General features: G+C 40.1%; 1 protein-coding gene across 2 annotated transcripts in view; it reads left to right on the top strand.

Annotated features, from left to right (window-relative positions):
* The first annotated feature begins 3,759 nt into the window (after positions 1–3,759).
* Positions 3,760–19,449, top strand: part of FRY (furry homolog (Drosophila)) — a 302,629-nt gene continuing 286,939 nt past the window's right edge. For both annotated transcript variants that reach the window (XM_011997805.1, XM_011997806.1), the window contains exon 1: positions 3,760–4,484. In XM_011997805.1, the coding sequence (XP_011853195.1) occupies positions 4,415–4,484 (70 nt within the window). In that variant the 5' untranslated portion in view covers positions 3,760–4,414. The remainder of the gene's footprint in view (positions 4,485–19,449) is intronic.

Genomic DNA, 19,449 nt, shown 5'->3' on the forward strand with positions numbered 1-19,449 from the left:
AAACAAAAAAATTGCATTTCTTACACATTTTTTTTTTTTCCACAGGCAGCAGATAACAGGCAGGCATGACAAGCTCGCTCATTCACTTATTCGCTCAACATATGTTTATTGCATGAGGACTTACTGTGTGCTATGGAAATGTAGGGAACACAAAGCTGAGTAAGACACAGGTCTACTGGAGGAAGAGACAGGACAGATGGTTATAATCGGGATCAAGGCAGGAGGAGAGTAAATGCTATAGATTGTGAGATATAATCCCTGTATCCTTTACCACTCTCATCCCACTCTGCTACACACGGCTTGCTAGGACATAGGTACACAGGTGACCAATGGGTCACTTCTTTCTTCTGACCACCTACCTCCTTCCCACTGACCACCCAGAGCTACCACCAGCCCATGTGGTATCTTGATGGAAAAAAATAGGCACCCCTTCCTCTGGATTGAGTCCTGGGATGATGCAGACCCATGCCAGGGTAGAAGCAGCCCATTGCCACCTCTGTGCCTGCCAAATTGGAGAGTGGAGTTCAGACTAGATTTTCATCGTCAATCACCCCACCTCCACTCTAGGTCAGGCATCCTTGTAGAGATCACAGCCTGTCTAATGAATCAAATTAATGTGAAAAATAAAGGCATTCTTCTCTCGGTTTCTCGGAATCGGCTACAGCCCCCAGGGAATGCATCAGCCAGGCTAAAGCCAGGCAGGAAGGCAGTGACTAGGCTGGGAGAGTCAATGGGACCTGAAGCACCTCTGCTATGTTAAGGAGTACCTTAGCATCTCTTCCTGAACTTTTTTTTTTTTTTTTTTTTTGAGATGGAGTATCGCTTTGTCGCCCAAGCTGGAGTGCAGTGGCACGATCTCAGCTCACTGCAAGCTCTGCCTCCTGGGTTCACGCCATTCTCCTGCCTCAGCCTCCGGAGTAGCTGGGACTACAGGCTCCCGCCACCTCGCCCGGCTAGTTTTTTCATATTTTTAGTAGAGACGGGGTTTCACTGTGTTAGCCAGGATGGTTTTGATCTCCTGACCTCATGATCCGCCCGCCTCGGCCTCCTACAGTGCTGGGATTACAGGCATGAGCCACCGCACCTGACCTTTTTCCTACTCTTTGATACCATTTTCGGAGGCCTTCCACTTTTCCTGTATTACTGTTATCTTTCACTCAGCCCCCAATATCTATGCCTTATTCCATGCTTGACAATTCATTGTATGTTCTCCTAAAATTTTTAAGGAAGGATCCCTCTTTTTACAGGTATGAAAGCTGAGATAGCTTTAGGTCCTCTTAAATCATAACTGAAGTCATTAGCAAGCCAGGGACACATTCAGATTTTACTGTTGTATTTTAAAGTACCTCTGTCCAGGTGCCTCTTCTGACTACTTTTTTTAAGCCCCCCAGAGAGAGAGGAGACAAAAGGATAAATGTTTCAACTCAGCTTGCAGCAGGTGTCATTCTATTTGATTTGCAGGCCTTTCAACAAAACAAAAGCCCTTTTCTGTTCTTTTACAGTATATGCCCTCTTTAAAGGTACTCAAATGAAAAAAAAGCATACACTGGACAAGATTTCAGGTTCTAAGAGACAGAAACTGGGCTCTTGGTTGCTGATTCACTCTTCACAGTGAAAGCTAGATGCCATTGAAAACATTATTTTCTAAGTAGCATTTACATTTTTATGATAGTTTCCCTTGAAATATATATGAGTGGCATTCTCAGCAAGTTAGTATGTTTGTAGTAGTTAAATACTGAAAACTTATATATTTAAGTATTGAAAACTTTAAAAAGCCAGTTAAATTTTTTAGAAAATAAAGTCAACAGAGAGAATCTCTATATATTTGAGTAGCAATATACAGTAGCATGTTTGCTTATTGCAACTGATTTTAAATGTCTCCAACTTGCTTCCCCCAAATAGTTACCACTGGTATTCAAAAGTAATATATCTTTTAAACCGCATAAAGAGTAAAGAAAAAAACGTATTTAGCTTTTTTTTTTAAAAAAAAGTTCTATTCTAGAGTCACCAAGGATTCATAGTAAGAATGAATGGGCCGGGCGCAGTGGCTCATGTCTGTACATTGGGAGACCAAGGCAGGCGGATCACCTGAGGTCAGGAGTTCAAGACCACTCTGGCCAACACTGTGAAACCCCATCTCTACTAAAAATACAAAAATTAGCCAGGCATGGTGGTGCATGCTTGTCACCCCAGCTACTTGGAAGGCTGAGGCAGGAGAATCGCTTGAACCCGGGAGGCAGAGGTTGCAGTGAACCAAGATTGCACCACTGCATTCCAGCCTGAGCAACGGAGTGAGACTGTCTCATAGAAAAAGAAAAAAAAAAAAAGAAAACCAATGTAGCTAAAATGTAATGAAGTGTTAACTATGGGCAAGATACTATGCTGAGCCCGTTTCGTATATAGTGCTATTTATTGTTTCCAGCAACTGTAGGAAGAAAGTGCAACCCCATTTTACAGATGAGGAAATGAAGGCTTAGCAAAGTTAGTAGCTTATTTTGGGGCTCAAAGCTAGTGAGCACTGGTGCCAGGAGCCAACATGGCGCCCTGCCTTGAGAGCCCCTGCCATCATTAATCTCAGGGTACCGTGTAGCCTACCTGTTCATTCATTGCCATCTGAGTCTTGAGGAAGCACCACATCAGATGGGCGTAGGTATGAAATTTATTTTCAGATATAATAATTGTTTCAAGGTAAAACCTTTGGGTCTATTTTACCTAGAATCCATACATTCAAAGTACAAGTGATAAAATCAGCTCAGCAACTCGAGTATGCACATGAATTAAAAAGAAGTCAGTCTGATGAGAGATTTCATCAGAATAGAGTGTATAAGTGGAGCTGGAAATCTGAGTGATTGAGTGCTTGCCATTTGGGTAAGTGTAATGAGTTTGAAAAACTAATTAAATTGATAAAGTATCTTAGGGCCTCTCAGGACATAGTTCTAAAAGTTTTATTTAGTGTTGAATTTTTAAAATATTTTTAAGACAAAAATAAAAGTACATTGCAGTCTTTCCCTTCCATTTCTAAAATGAACTGTTAATCTAGGAAGTCCTGTTTGTGTGTTGATTTGGGGAGTTTGCCCAACATTGCTGTGTTAAATACTTATTAACATGGTTTATTACTTTTTTGTTGTTTTTTAGAAAACATTAATCACGAATGTACTGGGACTTGGGAAGGATCCTGTGGTTTATGAGATAGTTGGCCAAATCCCACCTCCTCCAACATAACCTGTCCTTATTAAAATACAGTACTCTGATTTAATCCCCTGGTCAAGCTAAATGATAATGTGAAACAAAGCTAACCAATATCAGGACACCTGATAGCAAGAATTCGTGAAATCAAAAGCCATGGTAGAGCAAGGAATCCAATGCTTTGCTTCTTGTCCTTTTCATACAAATAAAATAAAATAAGCTTCACTGGGCTTGGTGAGTCTTAGAAATGAGAGGTTTCAGCATAAGATTCATTGTGGAATGTGTGACATTACAAAATCAAGCCAACTAAGCAGTTTGTACTGTTCCCTTAGAGTGCACACGTTCGGGCTCCGGTGCCCCTTGAAAACACTGCATTTCTGGGAGGGAAAAGTACAAAATGCAGATTCCACCGTGCGTGTGGAAGGCAGGGAAGAAAAAGCCCAGACAAGCGTCCTCTTGTTGAGCCTCCTTACTGCAACGAGGCTGACGGATGGGGTGTTCCAAACCGTCGCTGCAACCAGATGCAGGGCTGCAGCTTTGCTTACCGCAGCGTGCTGCAGTTGTGTTTATTTCAGGGACAGACACAAGGGGAAGCAGCAGCCAGAGCACACCCGGGCCGCTCACGGGAAGCCTTGCTGAGGAGAGAGGATCCACCGAAGCTGGGAAAATTCCTCCGGCAGCCTTAGGCGGAGGCTGAGCCGAGACTCAGGTTGAGACAGGGGGCAGGGGCAGGGGGCGGCGCTCCTGGCCCATCCCTCAGCCCCGCGGCGGCCGTGCGGGCCGGAGGCTGCCTGCATCGCGTCAGGGAGGCCGGCCTAGAAACCCTCCCTCCCAGGAGAAAGCCGATCCCAGTTCAGGTGGGGTCTTCCTCGGTTCCATACCTGACTGGAGCCGAGCTGGTGGGCGGCCGGCAGCCGGCGTTGCTGGTGATGACAGCCCCGAAATGAAAGCAGCGCGGCCGCCGCCTCCGAGGGCTGCAGGGAGATCAGCGCCCAGCAAATAAGAAGCAAGTCCTGGACCCGGAGGAGGAGGAGCGGCCGAGCATCTCTCTCTCTGCTCGGCGGTGTCCTTTAGATGAGGACTCCCGGCCGGAGCCGGAGGTGAATCCGCAGAGCTGCCTCTCGGCGCCTGACCCCGCGTTGACATCACAACCTGTGACAGGCGCATCACGCCCGGTACCTGCTCCCGGCAGCTGCCGGTCCTCCCAGCCTCTTTGTATGCCGCAGACATGGCCAGCCAGCAGGATTCGGGCTTCTTTGAGATCAGTATCAAATATTTACTGAAATCCTGGAGTAATAGTGAGTACTAGAAAATAACCTTTTTGTTTGTTTGTTTGCTGGATGTTGCATAAGGCTGGAGAAAGAAAATCTCAACTGAACACATATGTTTGTGAGCCGCGGAAGTTTTTCTTTTTTTCTTTTCTTTTCTTTTCTTTCTTTCTCTCTCTCTCTCTCTTTCTTTTCTTTTCTTTTCTTTTCTTTCTTTCTTTCTTTCTTTGCTTCCATCTGCTGTGAAAATCAAAATGTCAGAGACTGAACTAGCTTTCCTTAAGTGCAAAGGCTGCAATGGAATTACAGTAGATTGTGTTTGATTAAATTTTCAAGTGAGGCAGCCCTTCAGACTCTGGGGGAGCTCAGGATCAGGCATTCCTGGCTGCATTTCCTGCCTTGATGTTTATTTGATTTGTTCATGCTTTCTCTAAATATTTTGTGAAGTGTGATTTAATCAAAGGGGTGTGGCAGGGTTTCAGAGTACTTTGTAATTGCTTTTTTAGGGTATTGTCTGAAGAAGGAAAAGTACTTAATAGTCCAAAACCTAAGACATCCTTTTTGTATACAGAGGCATCTGCAGATTTATTTGATCTCTCCCTCGTCCATGTGGATGATGTTCTGAATGCCATTTAATATTCGAATTTTTTAAAATACCAATGTTTGCTGTAGTCCAAATAATGTACTTTTTTGAAACATAAACAAGTGAGGTTTTGGCCCTAATTATTTATTAGGATAGCAGAATATGATGGCTTCTGAAGTTCCATTTCTGACCTACATAAGGATTTTAGCAATACGCTGTTTCAAAAAGACAGCCTCTAAGCCGTCGTGGATCTGGAATCAAATTAAAATGAGGCCTTCAGGTGATCAATGATGCCTTGTATTTTCCGAACATTTTAAAAACAAAGTCTTCTCTATTTCACTGACAGCCTTTGTAGTTGCTTTGGATAAAAGACCAGCAGGTATTACTGATCCTTTATTGTTTTAAATAAAAAATTTTTCCCATGAAAATTTTAATATTGTGTTATGTGCATACTGATTAACCTACCTGTGCTCAAAGAGCTAGTGATTAATTGTCTCCTACACAAATGACCGGTGGCCAAGATTGTTCTTATGTAAACAAAACCTGGGCAGGAGAACCGGTGCTGTAATTGCTTTGAGGAAGAGAGCTTAAAGTACCTTCAGCCTTAAGGTATTCAGGGATGTGCATCTCTAAATGATATCCATAGAAACCATTTTTTCCAGGTCATTTTGCACCACTGTATACACTATGGAGCTTGTCTGAAGCTGTTTTTCTACAAGTGGGAAGCCATTTGGGAGTAATACTGTTGCCTAAACACCATTCTTTATTTGTCATAGCTATAAATCATTTAACTTGGATTCATTATTTGTATAATCCTTTACACTCAAGGATGAATATTCCTTTGTCTAGCTGCTCTTTGATTAATGAAAAGAATTTGACATGCAGTGTTCTTCCTGTAACAGTTTTCCAATATCTGAAAAAACTCACTTTTGAGTTTGACATCAGTATGTGGTTTTTAAACAGATTTGATTATTCCAAGACCAGACTATTTTCTTCCATCCATTTTTGTCATTGCCCCATTAAATAGAAAATTATGTTGTGACAATACTGAGGCCAATGGGATTTCTTTTAAAAATCTCTCTCCCCTTGTCTATTTTCAAATCACTCTAGATAAAGTATATGTTCTCTACACCCTTCCTAAACTCCTGTCCCCACATACATACATCAGGAAGTGATTCAAAATGACTGTTCATTTCTACTTTGAGAATATCTGTGATACAATTTTGAATTCTTCCAATTCATTCAGCAAATATTTATGGAATACCTACTATGTGCCAGGCTGTGGGGCTACATGAGGTGAATAAGACACAGTCCCTGCCCGCTGTATTAATTTTTTTATTTCAGAGTAGTGAAGTTGGTGGCTTTGCAGCATTCTTTTGAGGGGGAGAATGTTTTTCAGTCCTTTCTTAAAAGAGGAAGAGGAAATATACTTTGTTTATCTTCTTTAAGCTTGTTACAACACTAACCTGCTTACAACCTAGCATAGTTCTCCTTGCTAAGTTTTACATATTTTGAGCAGCAAAGAGAGAAAGGAATTTGTCTGTGTAGAAGACAGAGTAGAAACAGAAGCCCTAAGGCTCAGCATAGTGTAACCTTGGCTGAGAGGATGCACCATGGGGCAAGCGGCTAATTGCACCTGCACGCACCTGCATGCGCATGCCTGGCCTCACAAGTTTGAGAGGCGAGGATGTCCGCCCACATACCTGAATGAAGTCTCAGCCCCTTAATTATATGGTGGTGCTTATTTACAAAAGTGCAGCAATTAAAAAGCAATAAAACAAACTCTATAACTATGGATGGCTGTTTTGCAAGGTGTTAGAAGAAAGGTAATTCCATAAGCGTTTCCAGGTAAAGGTTTCCATATTTTTTTTAATGGCACATTGTGGGGAAAATGTAATTATGTATGTATTAGTCCCCTCCAAAGAATTCACAAGCCAATACACAGATCAGTCACTGGCTAGTGAGATGTACTAGCTTTCATTCGATGTTCATTCTGGTAGTCTCCTCTTCATTGGCACGTGTACTCTGTCAGGCTGCCCTTTCATTTGAATGGAGGTGGGAATTAAAATGGCCTTGATGTCTGGAAATAACATGTCCTATGTAGACCTGAATGTTGAGGCTTTCCTATCCCCTTGGATGCCTGTACACCTGTCAGTCTCTTAATAAGGCCACACTTACCTAGAATGTAAAAATGGCAAGGCCAAATGGGCTTGGTTCAGATCTCTTGCTCCTGCACTTGCATGGCTTCGGACAGTTAAGTAATCACCCTCTCAGTTTCCTCATCTGTAAAATGTAGGCCAAAATAATGGGTACCTCATAGGGGTAAATGAGGTATTAAGATATAAAGCACTTAGCACAATACCTAGCACATTGTAAATGCCCAATAAACATTAAAATAATATTCATGTATTCTAATGCTCTCCTCCCTTCTAAATCCACTTCAAATCGGACGTAGACCATGGCTTCCCTTAGCCTTGGCATCCAAAGTGGGTTATTTTATGAGTAATCAACACTTGCTACACTCTAGAGAAGAGAACTACGTGAATAAATGTCAAAATTAGTTGGTTATTTTGGGCTGGTTTTTTTTTCTCCCAGATTTACTTTTTAACTTTACGCCTCGACTACTTTAACTTTCCACCTCACTTACTATTAGAATATCCCTACTTACCCTAAGCGCATCCTTTCTAGCAGCATGGGAGTTGGTCTGGGAATTTTCTTAGTGGCAGAAACTCATGTTGGCCTCTTAGGTTTGCTGTAGAACAAGTTTAGAGTGGATAGTTCAAGCTATTTCCCAGGAAAGAAGGGCTTGCTGTATACCACTTCATAGAGCTGGTGTGTGAGCCCCCACACTAATCTGAAATCTCTAAAGGGCTTCCTTGTGTCTCTGTCCACCCCAGCATGCCTGATGAACACACAGGGCCCAGTGAATGAAGGTACATTCAGAATCTGTTCAACACCTTGCTCTTTTCAGGGCAGTGTGAATCCTTCCTATAACATAGGGCAAATCTTGCTATACACCATTGAGGGAAACTTTTGAATGCCCTTTAACTCTTTCACGTGTTTAGAATTTCATTGACAAATGAACTGCTCTGGGGAACCGAACAATCTCTCTGCAGTAGGAAGGGGTTGGTGTGCATTGTGAAATGTCTAATGTTGCTCTAGAAAAGTCTTGCATCAATTAGGAGCATCAGATTCAGCATTTTTCAGGTATGTTGTAGTGAGTTCAGTTGTAGTGATAAGGACAGGATCTGTTCAACACAGAAATGCTGGTTAGTATGGGGTTAGCTCTGGGGCCAAAGAGAAAAGTCATGTGCAAGTGAGGATGGAAAACATCTCAGATTCTCTGCAGAGCAGGGTTTATTGATGCCCATTTATGTCGCAAGTGTACCTGAAGGACACTGTGAGAAAGGCTTAAGAAAATCTCAAAATTAATTTTAGTTTTAACCTCTATATAGACTTGGTTGAAAGAAGTGGAAAACTAAGAAGGTTAACTGAGTTGCCTAAATCCAGCAAAGGGGTATAGATCAAGTACAGGCATATTTAATTGGGTTCTTTAAATAAAGGAAGTACCAGCACTGCTCCAGGCAATTAGAAGGAGACTTACTCCAGTGTCCTGTCCACACCCTCTCTAAGGCCATGGGGTCACTTCTGCTAAAGCAGTTTACAGCTCTAAGGAGAAATAAAACCCCAAACCAACATCCATGCTCTCTAAATAGAAAGGATCTATCCCTGGGCTTATGATTAAGACAAATCAGAGGGGTTTTTTTTCCCCATTCAAATGTGTGGACAGTTCTTGAATAACAATAACTGCCACTCTGTATCAAGTACTATGCTCCATGATTTATATAGAGGGCAATGACAAAATTGTTTTTCCAAACTGTGACACTTTTGAGAGTGAAAATTAATAATTATGCTGAGACACTGGGCGCAAACTGGGACTGCCCTCAGCAAAGGAGGCCATATGACCACTCTGTTTATTATCTTCACTCTTTCCAATAACCCTGTGAGTTTAAGTAGCGTGCACATTTTCAATGAAAAAAAAAACAAAAACCAAAAAAAGAAACAAACAGGACTTGAGATAGGGATTTGCTCAAAGCCAGGATGGTAGTAAGCTCCATAAACCCTTCCCCCAGTCCAGCTGATAATTGCATTGTTTGTTTTAATCACTCAAAGGACCAAAGGATAAGAACACTGTGAGGAACTTAGTGCTTTATAGGTACTTCCATTTTTATTTTTGTTGGCTGATGTCTCTGCCAGGTCTTAGCCTTCTTCACCCTCTTTCGTTCCCTCCCTGCTCTTTGTCTCTCTGTTTCTGTCTCTGTGTGTCACACACACACACACACACACACACACACACACGTGCTGGAGAGCACCATCCCCTCACATAGGCCTGTTTGAAAGACCTTAAGTGTTCACAAGTCTTTTCCGTCATTATTGCAAGCAACACATAGACAGTTCTGTACACTGTGATCATTTGATTAAATGTATACAGACATTCACAAAATAGGATTACAGTAAAAAGGCACATTTCTTCTGTTAGGAGTGTTTGAGGTATATTTTCTCTAGTTTCAAAATAAATCAAAAAGCATGAGTGATGTTTCCTTCTTTTGGAATGGTAGTTTGCTTGCCTTGTTGAGGTTTCCCTGATGTATTGTTTTTCTGTTTAGGAAACAGTAGCAAATTCACTAATTGTCTTTAGCAGTGAGATCAGCGAGAATATTTCCAGGGATAATGGAAATCTATCTATAATTCAGGTGTCTCACTTACTTGATAGCTCTGGCCTGCTCCACCATAAAATCATGTACAGGACTGGCAGCACAAAGATAAATTTTTACTTCTTTGCCTGCTCTCGCATGCTGCTTGATGAAGTTGCCAACAAGAATTGAAATAGAAAGGCAAACAGCAGGCAAGAAGAGATGACCTGGATAATTTTACAATCTGAGAACAGCTCAGACATTTGAGAAAGTTGCCAATATTTAGAGGTTTCGACTGATATAACATGCAAAGATTCTCCTATCCTATCCTAAACAGACAGCTGTTTCAAAACATTTTAATACCCACGACTCAGTAGTTTACTTTTGGGTACAGTTTAAGGAGTCAAATAGGTTACATATGTTCTAATCATCTTATTAGTAACTTCCGTATTTCTGAGTCTTATGTGATATTAACAGTGAACTGGTGTCAGATGTGAGTTTGGGCTAATGAGAAATGACATTTTACTATGTTCGTGGCTGTTCTGTAGACTGATAGACACAGATATAAGCTTTTTGTGCAGGTTCTGCTACTGGTACTCAACCTTACATGTATTTGGTGCTTTGTAGTTTGCCCAGCACCTTCAAACACATTTCCTCGTTTGATGAGTGAGATGCCCTGATTATTAATTAGCCAGTTTCTTCTTAAATACTTGTGGTTTAGAGTAAGATTTAATTCTTCGTAAGTTTAGTTTGTGTGGCATGAGATACCCACATGGCATCATGTAGATATATTTTGAGAAGTTTCAGATCAGATTTAAATGAACAAATAATGATCTTCGTCCATGGTATTTACCTTCAAATACAATTTTTTAAAAATGCAATATATCTTGGTATTTATCACTTAAAAAATACAGAAGTAAGTCTGTCCAAAAACATATGCATTGTGATTTTCCAAATTTATTTGTACCCTAGCATTTCTTAGTCCTCTTTTTAAAACATTTAAACATTTAGAATTCTTCTTAATGTGGTGCCTTCTGGGAACCATCCACCATTTGCACACTACCCCAGTGCAGAAGATTTAGCAAGCAACCACTTCCTGGAAACGTGAATGGCATTTGTGGAACAAAATAATACACAACTTAACCTCATTTTTTTTCATCAAATGTCTTTCATTTGATAGATGCCATTCATCACATTCCTTTCAACATTGTTCTATCACAGAACTGCCAGCTACGTGAATAAGAGAATGCCTTCTTTTTCTTTGAGCTGAAAAGGTTGCATCTTCTAGGCTTGGAGGAACAATGGGAATGGGCTTTTCCATAAGAACATCTTTACTTACCTTTCAGTGCTGGATTATACTGCAAATCTTACTACCCAAGCATTAATTTTTCTTAGTTATTGCTCCAACATGCAACAGTATCAGAGAAGCGAGGCAAGCACTGTTTAATACCTATTTACTGAGCATCAACTGACCACAGTACACACTTTGTTTTGGGAGCTTCATAAATGCATCCCACCTGGATCCTTCATCCAGGCTCTCAGAGCTTGCCTTCCTTCCTTGTTAGATTCAGAATTCAGGTACATTAATGCGGAAGTTTCCAGGACTTCAGGGATCCTAGGGAGAGGTATCCAATGATGTTTCAGAGACAGAGTAGGCCCTAGAAAATTTTATTGTGGGAGAATGTGTTTGATAGATTCTGTTGACTTTAACTTTATGGGTTTGTACTTTCACTACATCAGAGAACCATCAGAAGTACAGGCAATGGTCTGTAAGAACAGTTTCAAATATTTCTTCTAACAGATGGCTGAAGGAGAAGAGGAAATGTAAGCTATTTACCCTGGAACACTTGACCAGATTTCAGAATATGGGGCAGCAAGTGTTTCAGACAGGCATTCCTTACATTAGAAAAATGTGAAGAGGAGTTGCCATGTTTATCAGAATTTTGCACATGGGACAAATTTAAAGCCAGTGGTCTATCATTCTGAGTGGTTCTCTCACTCTTCAAAATACTTGGGAGATTAAACAGAAGAGCTATGTTTCTCTCTCTCTCTCTCTTTCACTCTCTGTCTTTCTCTCCCCACCCCGTATGTGTGAGAGAAAAACTGAATTATATATTTCCATAAGTCAAATTTAATGATCAGATATCTCACCTATATTCTTACACTTTTCTATTTTTCACAGAATATACAAGCACAGGCATTTAAATGTTAGTCACCCAAAACTCCAGATGCTAAGCAGTGAAAGTTTATATTCTGCCAGCATATCAGACTCTGTAATGAGTCTGATTTGGTTTAATTCCTTTCTACTGTTTAGTCATTTGATGAGCTGCAGATGGAAATTTAAGCCAAAGCCATAACATTTCAGCTAATACTTTTTATGCTGCTGTAAGAATTTGTTGTCATGTCAATTTAAGGGAGTTGAAATCTTTTTTGAGAAGGCATTCAAATCTGCATTAAGTGCTTTTATCAACTCTAATTTGATATACAACTCTGACTGCTTCTGCTGTTCTTAATCAATTGCAAAGTGCAAAGTAGTTTAGCAGTGGAAGACAGCTTTGAAATTCCAGGATTTCTCAGCTAATGCCACAAGCACAACATTATGGAAATATACAGTTAAATTTACATTAAAAATGTTTCCTATGCTTAAGAAACACCAGGCCAACTTCTTTGAGTTTAGCCTTAAATAGGTAAATATGTATTTTGGCAGCCATGAAAAGAATAGGGTATTAGATTAACTAGGGCAATACTTTGGGAAAATTCCATTGGAATGTTACGTTTATGCAGGAGAGATTTGGCCAATCAATAAGATAGTTTATTTTGCAAGTCAAATCAATAAAATGTTTGAACTGTATAAATACAAGATTGGGTTTTTCTTCTCTGTTTTTCTGTTATTTTTCTGTGTGTGACCTTGGCTTTCTTATTCTCTCATTTTCTTATACGAAAGGAACAAACCTGACACTTTTCTGTCACTGATTAATGTGAAGGGTTTTGAATACTTCCACTGAAGAATGAGGTTTCGGTAAACATCATGATATTCATCAGTTATTTCTCCTGCACCATTAAAGCCAGACTGAAAGAGGTTGAGTTGTACATTATTGAACTTGACTGATAACTAGAGGCTGGATCTCAAGCCTAACTTTCTAAGGTTGGTCAGCTTCTTGGACTAGCTTGCTTTTCAGTATTCTGAATAAGAAAAAGTTGTCACGCTACACAGCCTATCAGGTTATTTCTGTTGTTACTTTTTGCAGTTAAGTCACTGTATATCTAACTCAGTAAATCTGAACAGGATTGTCTCCAATATGAAGTGCCAGTATTCTTGGTCTAGCGACAGGCATTTTTTTTTTCTATAAAGTGAGATATGGTGTTTATGGAAATTGCTGGCATTCTGAAGGTTTTTAAATATATCATGATACAGCTAAAGGATACTCTCCTACATTTCAGTAGATATCATGTTTCAGTTAACCCATGTTGAAATACGAAAGGTCATAAAAATGCAAGAGGCTGTTAGAAAATCTGTCTGAAACATCTTTGGTTCACCTTTACTTAATGCCTACAGCTTAGGTAGAAAGCTCTGTGACAGCATTAAAGAATTTTAAAACAAAAGAGTTGCTCTAGGTGAACAGATTGCCTATGAACGTAGCAGACTGTAACCAGTGAGTTTACAACTCAGTGTTTGCAAGTAAGAGCACCAATTAAAAGACAAATTGAAGTTTTTCTTTTTAAAAAAGTCTGCTTTTCAACATTTAGTTTATGAACACTACCTGTTTAACAAATCTCCCCTAAAAATGAGGGCTTGCAATTGAATGACGACATGGACTTACCTATAGTATCACTTGTTCTAACACCCATAAAATTAAACTTCTACATTTTTATTTATTTATTTACTTATTTGAGACGAAGTCTCGCTCTCTTATCCAGGCTGGAGTGCAGTGGTGCAATCTCAGCTCACAGCAACCTCCGCATCCTGGGTTCAAGCAATTCTCCTGCCTTAGCCTCCCAAGTAGCTGGGATTACAGGTGCCCGCCACCACGCCCGGCTAATTTTTGTATTTTTAGTAGAGACGGGATTTCACCATGTTGGCCAGGCTGGTCTTAAACTTCTGACCTCAAGGGATTACAGGAGTGAGCCACTGCGCCCGGCCAGTCTTCTACTTTCTTAATGAGACATTCAGCTTCCTTAGGGAGTTTTGAGGGTCACACACTGAGGTTTTGTTTCACTTTCCTCATGATTTGGTGGTGGCCCTGAGGCCTGTTGTCTGCTTCTCTTCCAGGTTAAGGGTGCAAGACAAGCTGTCTCCCTTCTGTTTTACTTGATTGAATACACCTGCAAGAAAATAGGAAAACCAGAGATGTTTTTGTGTCTTGCCTGCTGATTTTATGTTTCATTTATAAGAAACCCCCAGTGCTTACCATTATAGGAAAGCTAATCCTAGTTCATGCCAATTGAGAGATCAGTTTTGAAGGTGTTTGAAAACCTGGCCCATTTTTTCATCTGGCAGAGTAAACTACTTTGTTCTCAACTAACAATTTAAAATGCTTGAACTTTAAGAAAGATCAAAATTGTAAGTGAGAATGAAGATTCTAGCACATTTTAAATATTAAAAAAATCCATTTTATCTTAGCTTCTTTTCCTTTATTTTGTTACCTGTTTTGTTAACCATGTCAATCCTTAGTACCACTTTCTAGAGGGGAAGAGGAGTGGACATTTAAATTATATTGTCTACAATTAGTCCACTGCTTTATGAAAAGAAGGAAGGAAGAAAGGAAGAAGGGAGGAAGGGAGGGAAGGAGGGAAGAAAGGAAAAGAATCGGAGGGAGAAGAGAGAAAAAATACAAATTGGAAACAATTACTGTAGGATTTTGAAATCAGTGACTTTCATTTCTAAATCCCTTGTTACTAATCAGAATTCAGTAACATGCTACTCACAGGTTTAGTGTTACGGTTATAACATAGAACATATTTTTGCCATTTAGTAATTTGAAATGGGTGCCATTTTAGTATACTTTTGCTATGAATGATAGAATAACCTCATAAGGGCTGAAAGAATAAAGACTTTTAATTAGCTTGCCCAACCCACAGCCTGGAGATGGGAGGTTCCAGGTGGGCTTAGAAGCTCAAAGACCTAGACCATCCAATCTTTGGACTGGTCACACTACGTGATCACAGAATGGCCACCTCAGTTCCAAATATCTTTGCTTCACTTGAGTCAGGAAGGAAGCAGGCCCAGGTTAGGGCTTTCTTGTAACAAGAAGATTATTTTGATAAAGGTCCCAGCAAACTTCCTCTTGCTTCTCTCTGATAGGAACTGGGTTACATGCCTACCCTTAGACCAGTCACTGGCAAAGTTGAATGGAATAGCCAGGTTGACTTAGATGAGTCATGGTTCAGGCCCTGGCACTAGGCTGGGTCCACCTTTTGTAAGACAAGGGACTTCTACCTGCCACCTGAACAAAACAGAGATTCTTGTACCAAGGAAGAATGATAGGCAACTAATAGTGCCATTAAGTAAAAACTACGACAGTATGTATTAGTCCGTTTTCACGCTGCTGATAAAGACAAACCCAAGACAGGGCAATTTACAAAAGAAAAAGGGTTTATTGGACTTACATTTCCATGTGACTGGGGAAGCCTCACAATTCTGGCAGAAGGTGAAAGGCACGTCTCACATGGCAGCAGCAAGAGAGAGAATGAGAGCCAAGTGAAACGGGTTACCAAACCATCGGCTCTTGTGAGATGTATTCACTACCACGAGAACAATACGGGAGAAACTGTCCCCATGCTTCACTTATCTCTCACCAGGTCCCTCCCACAGCGTGTGGGAATTATGGGAGTATAATTCAAGATGAGATTTGGGTGGGGACACAGCCAAACCATATCACAGTAGATGACTGTTGTTAGAAACTCCACACCTGTTGTTGTATAATATTGCATTAAGGGCAGTAATAATAGCTGATCTTTATAAGCACTTATAAAGTATCGAGAGCCGTGTGAAGTGCTGTATATGTATCATTTCCTCTGGTCTTCACCATGACACTGTTTTACACATGTGGAAAGATGAAGGAACCATTTGTAAGTGATGGAGCTAGGGTTCCAACCTAGACTCTAGGATAAACAGTACACTGTGTGGCCTCTCATCGTCATTGGCAAGATAAAGATATTGGCTAACAGTAGGTGAAGTTGAGGAACCTCTGGTGGGAGTAGAATTATATTGATGTGTACTTCCTACTAAGTTACCACAGTGATATTTGTCAAAAAGCAGTGGCAAAGTCTTGAAAGTAGCCGCCACCAAAAAATTTTGTATTTCTTTGCCTTCAGTTTCCAAAAAGAAACCTTTCCTAATGTTTTCTTTATTATACTAACTCAAAAAGAAATGGAGTCATTCTATTGCTTTAAAAAAAAGAAAAAAGCAAATTATAAGAAAGAATATTTTTTAGATCAGTCACTTGAGCCCCTTAAGATTGTACCCAGGCCAGGCATAGTGGCTCACACCTGTAATCCTAGCTCTTCAGGAGCCTGAAATGGGAGAAGTGCTTGAGGCTAGGAGTTTGAGACCAGCCTGGTCAACACAGTGAAACCCCATCTCTTTTGTTTTTAATAAATTTAAATTTTAAAATAGGACAAAAAAATGATTATATCCAGTTCTCAGATGGAAGGGAAAAAAAGGAATATGTAGATCTATTGAATTATGCTGTTAGGTTAAAATTAACAAGTTCAATATTTATCTGTTTAATGCTATCCAACAATAGTAGATGAAATGCCCTTAATATTTCCCTTAGATACCAAAAGGACAAAATGTTTTTCTGTTTTCAGATATTTCCATTTCATGTGGAAATATCAGTATTTTCCAGTGAGGTTTATATTTTCATCTTATTGTTCAGATTTAGCTATTAATTTGAAAGGGCTTTATCACTGACTGACTTTCCCTATACACAGCGTCCCTAAACTAGGTCTCGCAATGGTTAAATAAGAATAGCTAGCATTCATGAAGGACTGCCATGTTTCAGCCACAGTGCTAAGCACTCTCTCATATAAACTTCCTCACATCCTATTGAGGCAAATACCATTTTGTAGAATAAAAACCAAATGCTAATAAAGAAATAAGAGACATTCACAATCAGTAGGTGATGGTGCCCAGATTCCAATCTGCTTCTGTCTCTAGAGCCTCTCTTCTTGTTGGCAGCCCAGTTAGAGCCATTCCTGCCCCACTTTCCCTCTGCTCATTTCCCACCAAAGCATCTGAAAGAGCCAGATGCTTGCTTGCTTGGCCTTCAGTGCAAGCTTCTGACTGCTATCCCAGTTGCTGGGGGGAACTTCTGGAAAGGATTTTCTTCCTGGAAATACGAGAAATGCATCCTTTGCCACGCTGATATACTTGCTGCTTCCAGCCTTTGAACATAGTTTGTGCAGGTGGCTGAAAAACAAAACAAAATTAGAATAATCATCTAAGATGATTTTAAGCTGAACTTGAGCCAAGTTCCTGCCCTTAAAAGAAGAGTGTCAAGTGAAAAAGATCTATATAAATCAATAATTGCAGTAAAATATGACCAGTAATCAATCCTATGAAATGTTAATTGTGTATATGTAAGAGTGACTGTTATTTGTACATTCTTATACCTGCTGACCCCTAAGACCAATTTTCACTAATTTTTTCCCTATATTGCTGATATATATCTCCAAAATAGGATATTTTCTTATCAACCTGCTGAAGCTGTGACTTCATCTCTCTCCTCCAGGACCCTTATAGGGCTTAGTTCCTCATCAGTCATGCTGAATTTCGCTATTAGTCAGTCCTAGGCAAGAAACTAGACTTGTTTTCAACCCTTCATTGTTGTTCATCCAAATTGCTGCTAAAACTTGTCTTGTTTTCTTCCTTGAGTGACATCTCCCACATCTGGACCTTCGTCACCATCACCTCTGCCAAGGCCTGGTTCCAGGTCTGCATCACCTCCTATCTGGAATACTCACAATTCCTTCTCACTGGCTATCTGCTGCTACTGCCTTTCCAGGACAGTCTTTCCTGGAAGTCCTTCCCGTAGCTTTGAGCATTGATCTTCACCTTTTTACTCTTGTAATTGTGCATCAGCTTCCATAGGCCGGGATTGCATGACAAATGCTTTTGGTGTCAATGGTTGCAAGCTCACTGAATAATTAAAATACCATCGTGAACTGGGAGTCACCATCTGAATTAATTTCATTGACGATATATATCCAAACCATTTGTTTTGGTAGGTTCAAGAGTTCTGTGGGATGCAGAAATGGACTGAATCTTTGACTTGTAGCCTGTAATCTAAATACCAATGATATCCTTGGAGTATTAGTCACAGTCATTGGCCAGAGATGAGGTAGGAGTATTACTGTGGTACTACAAACACAATTAAGTTAAAAGGAATAACATCTGCTACTCTATATTTTTATGCTGGCGAGATTTAAACAGGCTAGATTTGACAAGGCATAACGTAGAAATTGAGGAAAGGCTTGCTGAAAGTTAAGACCGAAAGCTAAGTATAATGCCCTGGTTAATATATTAAGTGAGCTTAGGCAGAGGATACTACTACTCATGAAGTGTACACACTCCAGTGATGGAAGACCCACTCAACAATTCTCAAGTGTCCCTCGTACACAAAACAACAGCCATCAAACTGGCCCAATGAGCTCATTAAATATCATATTGTTCTGCCAGACAAGGCCCTTGTTTTAGGGAGTGACTAAGAGACTGTCACTTCTTGGGCCAGGAGAATGAAAATGCTCTTCAGGCTCTGGTAAAAGGATAGAGATAAATTGTTGATACTGTTCCTGGGACATCCCTCCCCATTTCAGTCTATGTCTGACTGGCCTGTGTTTCATACTGAAAGATGACAACTCAGCTGATTTACTCAGCTCTGTGTTTTCCTGAAGTTTTTGCTGTTGTCCCACGCAAGAGACAGAAGGTTAGAATCTATGTTCTTTGTGGACAGTGCTAAGTTAATGCCAAAAGATCTACCCGAGCCTGATGCTGCTGGGGCTGGCAAAGTTATGTGCGCTCCGAAGTTGAGACCAAGCCTCCATCTCCTCTACTTTAAGTGGAAAGTTAACACAGTCCGGAAGAGTCAGCCAGGAGTATCAGCCCGTTTGTGTTCACTTGCTTTTATTTTTTCTTGCTGAAAACAGAAGTGAATTACACTCTTCACTGAATCCTGCTGCAGAGGAAAATGATGCAACACTGGTCACATGACACAAAGATAAAAGGCCCTTTATGCAAACCTAGTTCTTCATTGTGTTTCCATGTAAGGAAAGGTTCAATACCCACACTGCAAAGCAACACAAAATTGTTGTTCTTAATCTTGGATCTTTCTCTACATGGAGCAGCCATGATGTTTTACGTTGTTTTTGTCTTTTTAAATTTTTCTGCCTTTTTGACCACGAGATTCATTCATGTTTATGTAATACAAAATATAGAAAGAAATTATATAGGCTTATTTGATTTACTTTTGACTAAACAAGGGTTTTTTTCTATGTGGTTTGGGACTGTTACGATCATGTGCTTTGCCTTAGCCACATACTTGCTATGTGACCTTGAGCAAGTTACTTAAATTCTGATTCCTAAAAAAGAGACTACCTGATACGTATGAGATATATATGGGGGTGTATATATATATATATATATATATATGTATATATAGCTACATAATCATGTATATTTCTTTAAATAAATATGTTTATCTATGTATACCTACTCATA

This window comes from Mandrillus leucophaeus, unplaced genomic scaffold, assembly GCF_000951045.1.
Source record: "Mandrillus leucophaeus isolate KB7577 unplaced genomic scaffold, Mleu.le_1.0 Scaffold549, whole genome shotgun sequence".
NCBI classification, from domain to species: domain Eukaryota; kingdom Metazoa; phylum Chordata; class Mammalia; order Primates; family Cercopithecidae; genus Mandrillus; species Mandrillus leucophaeus.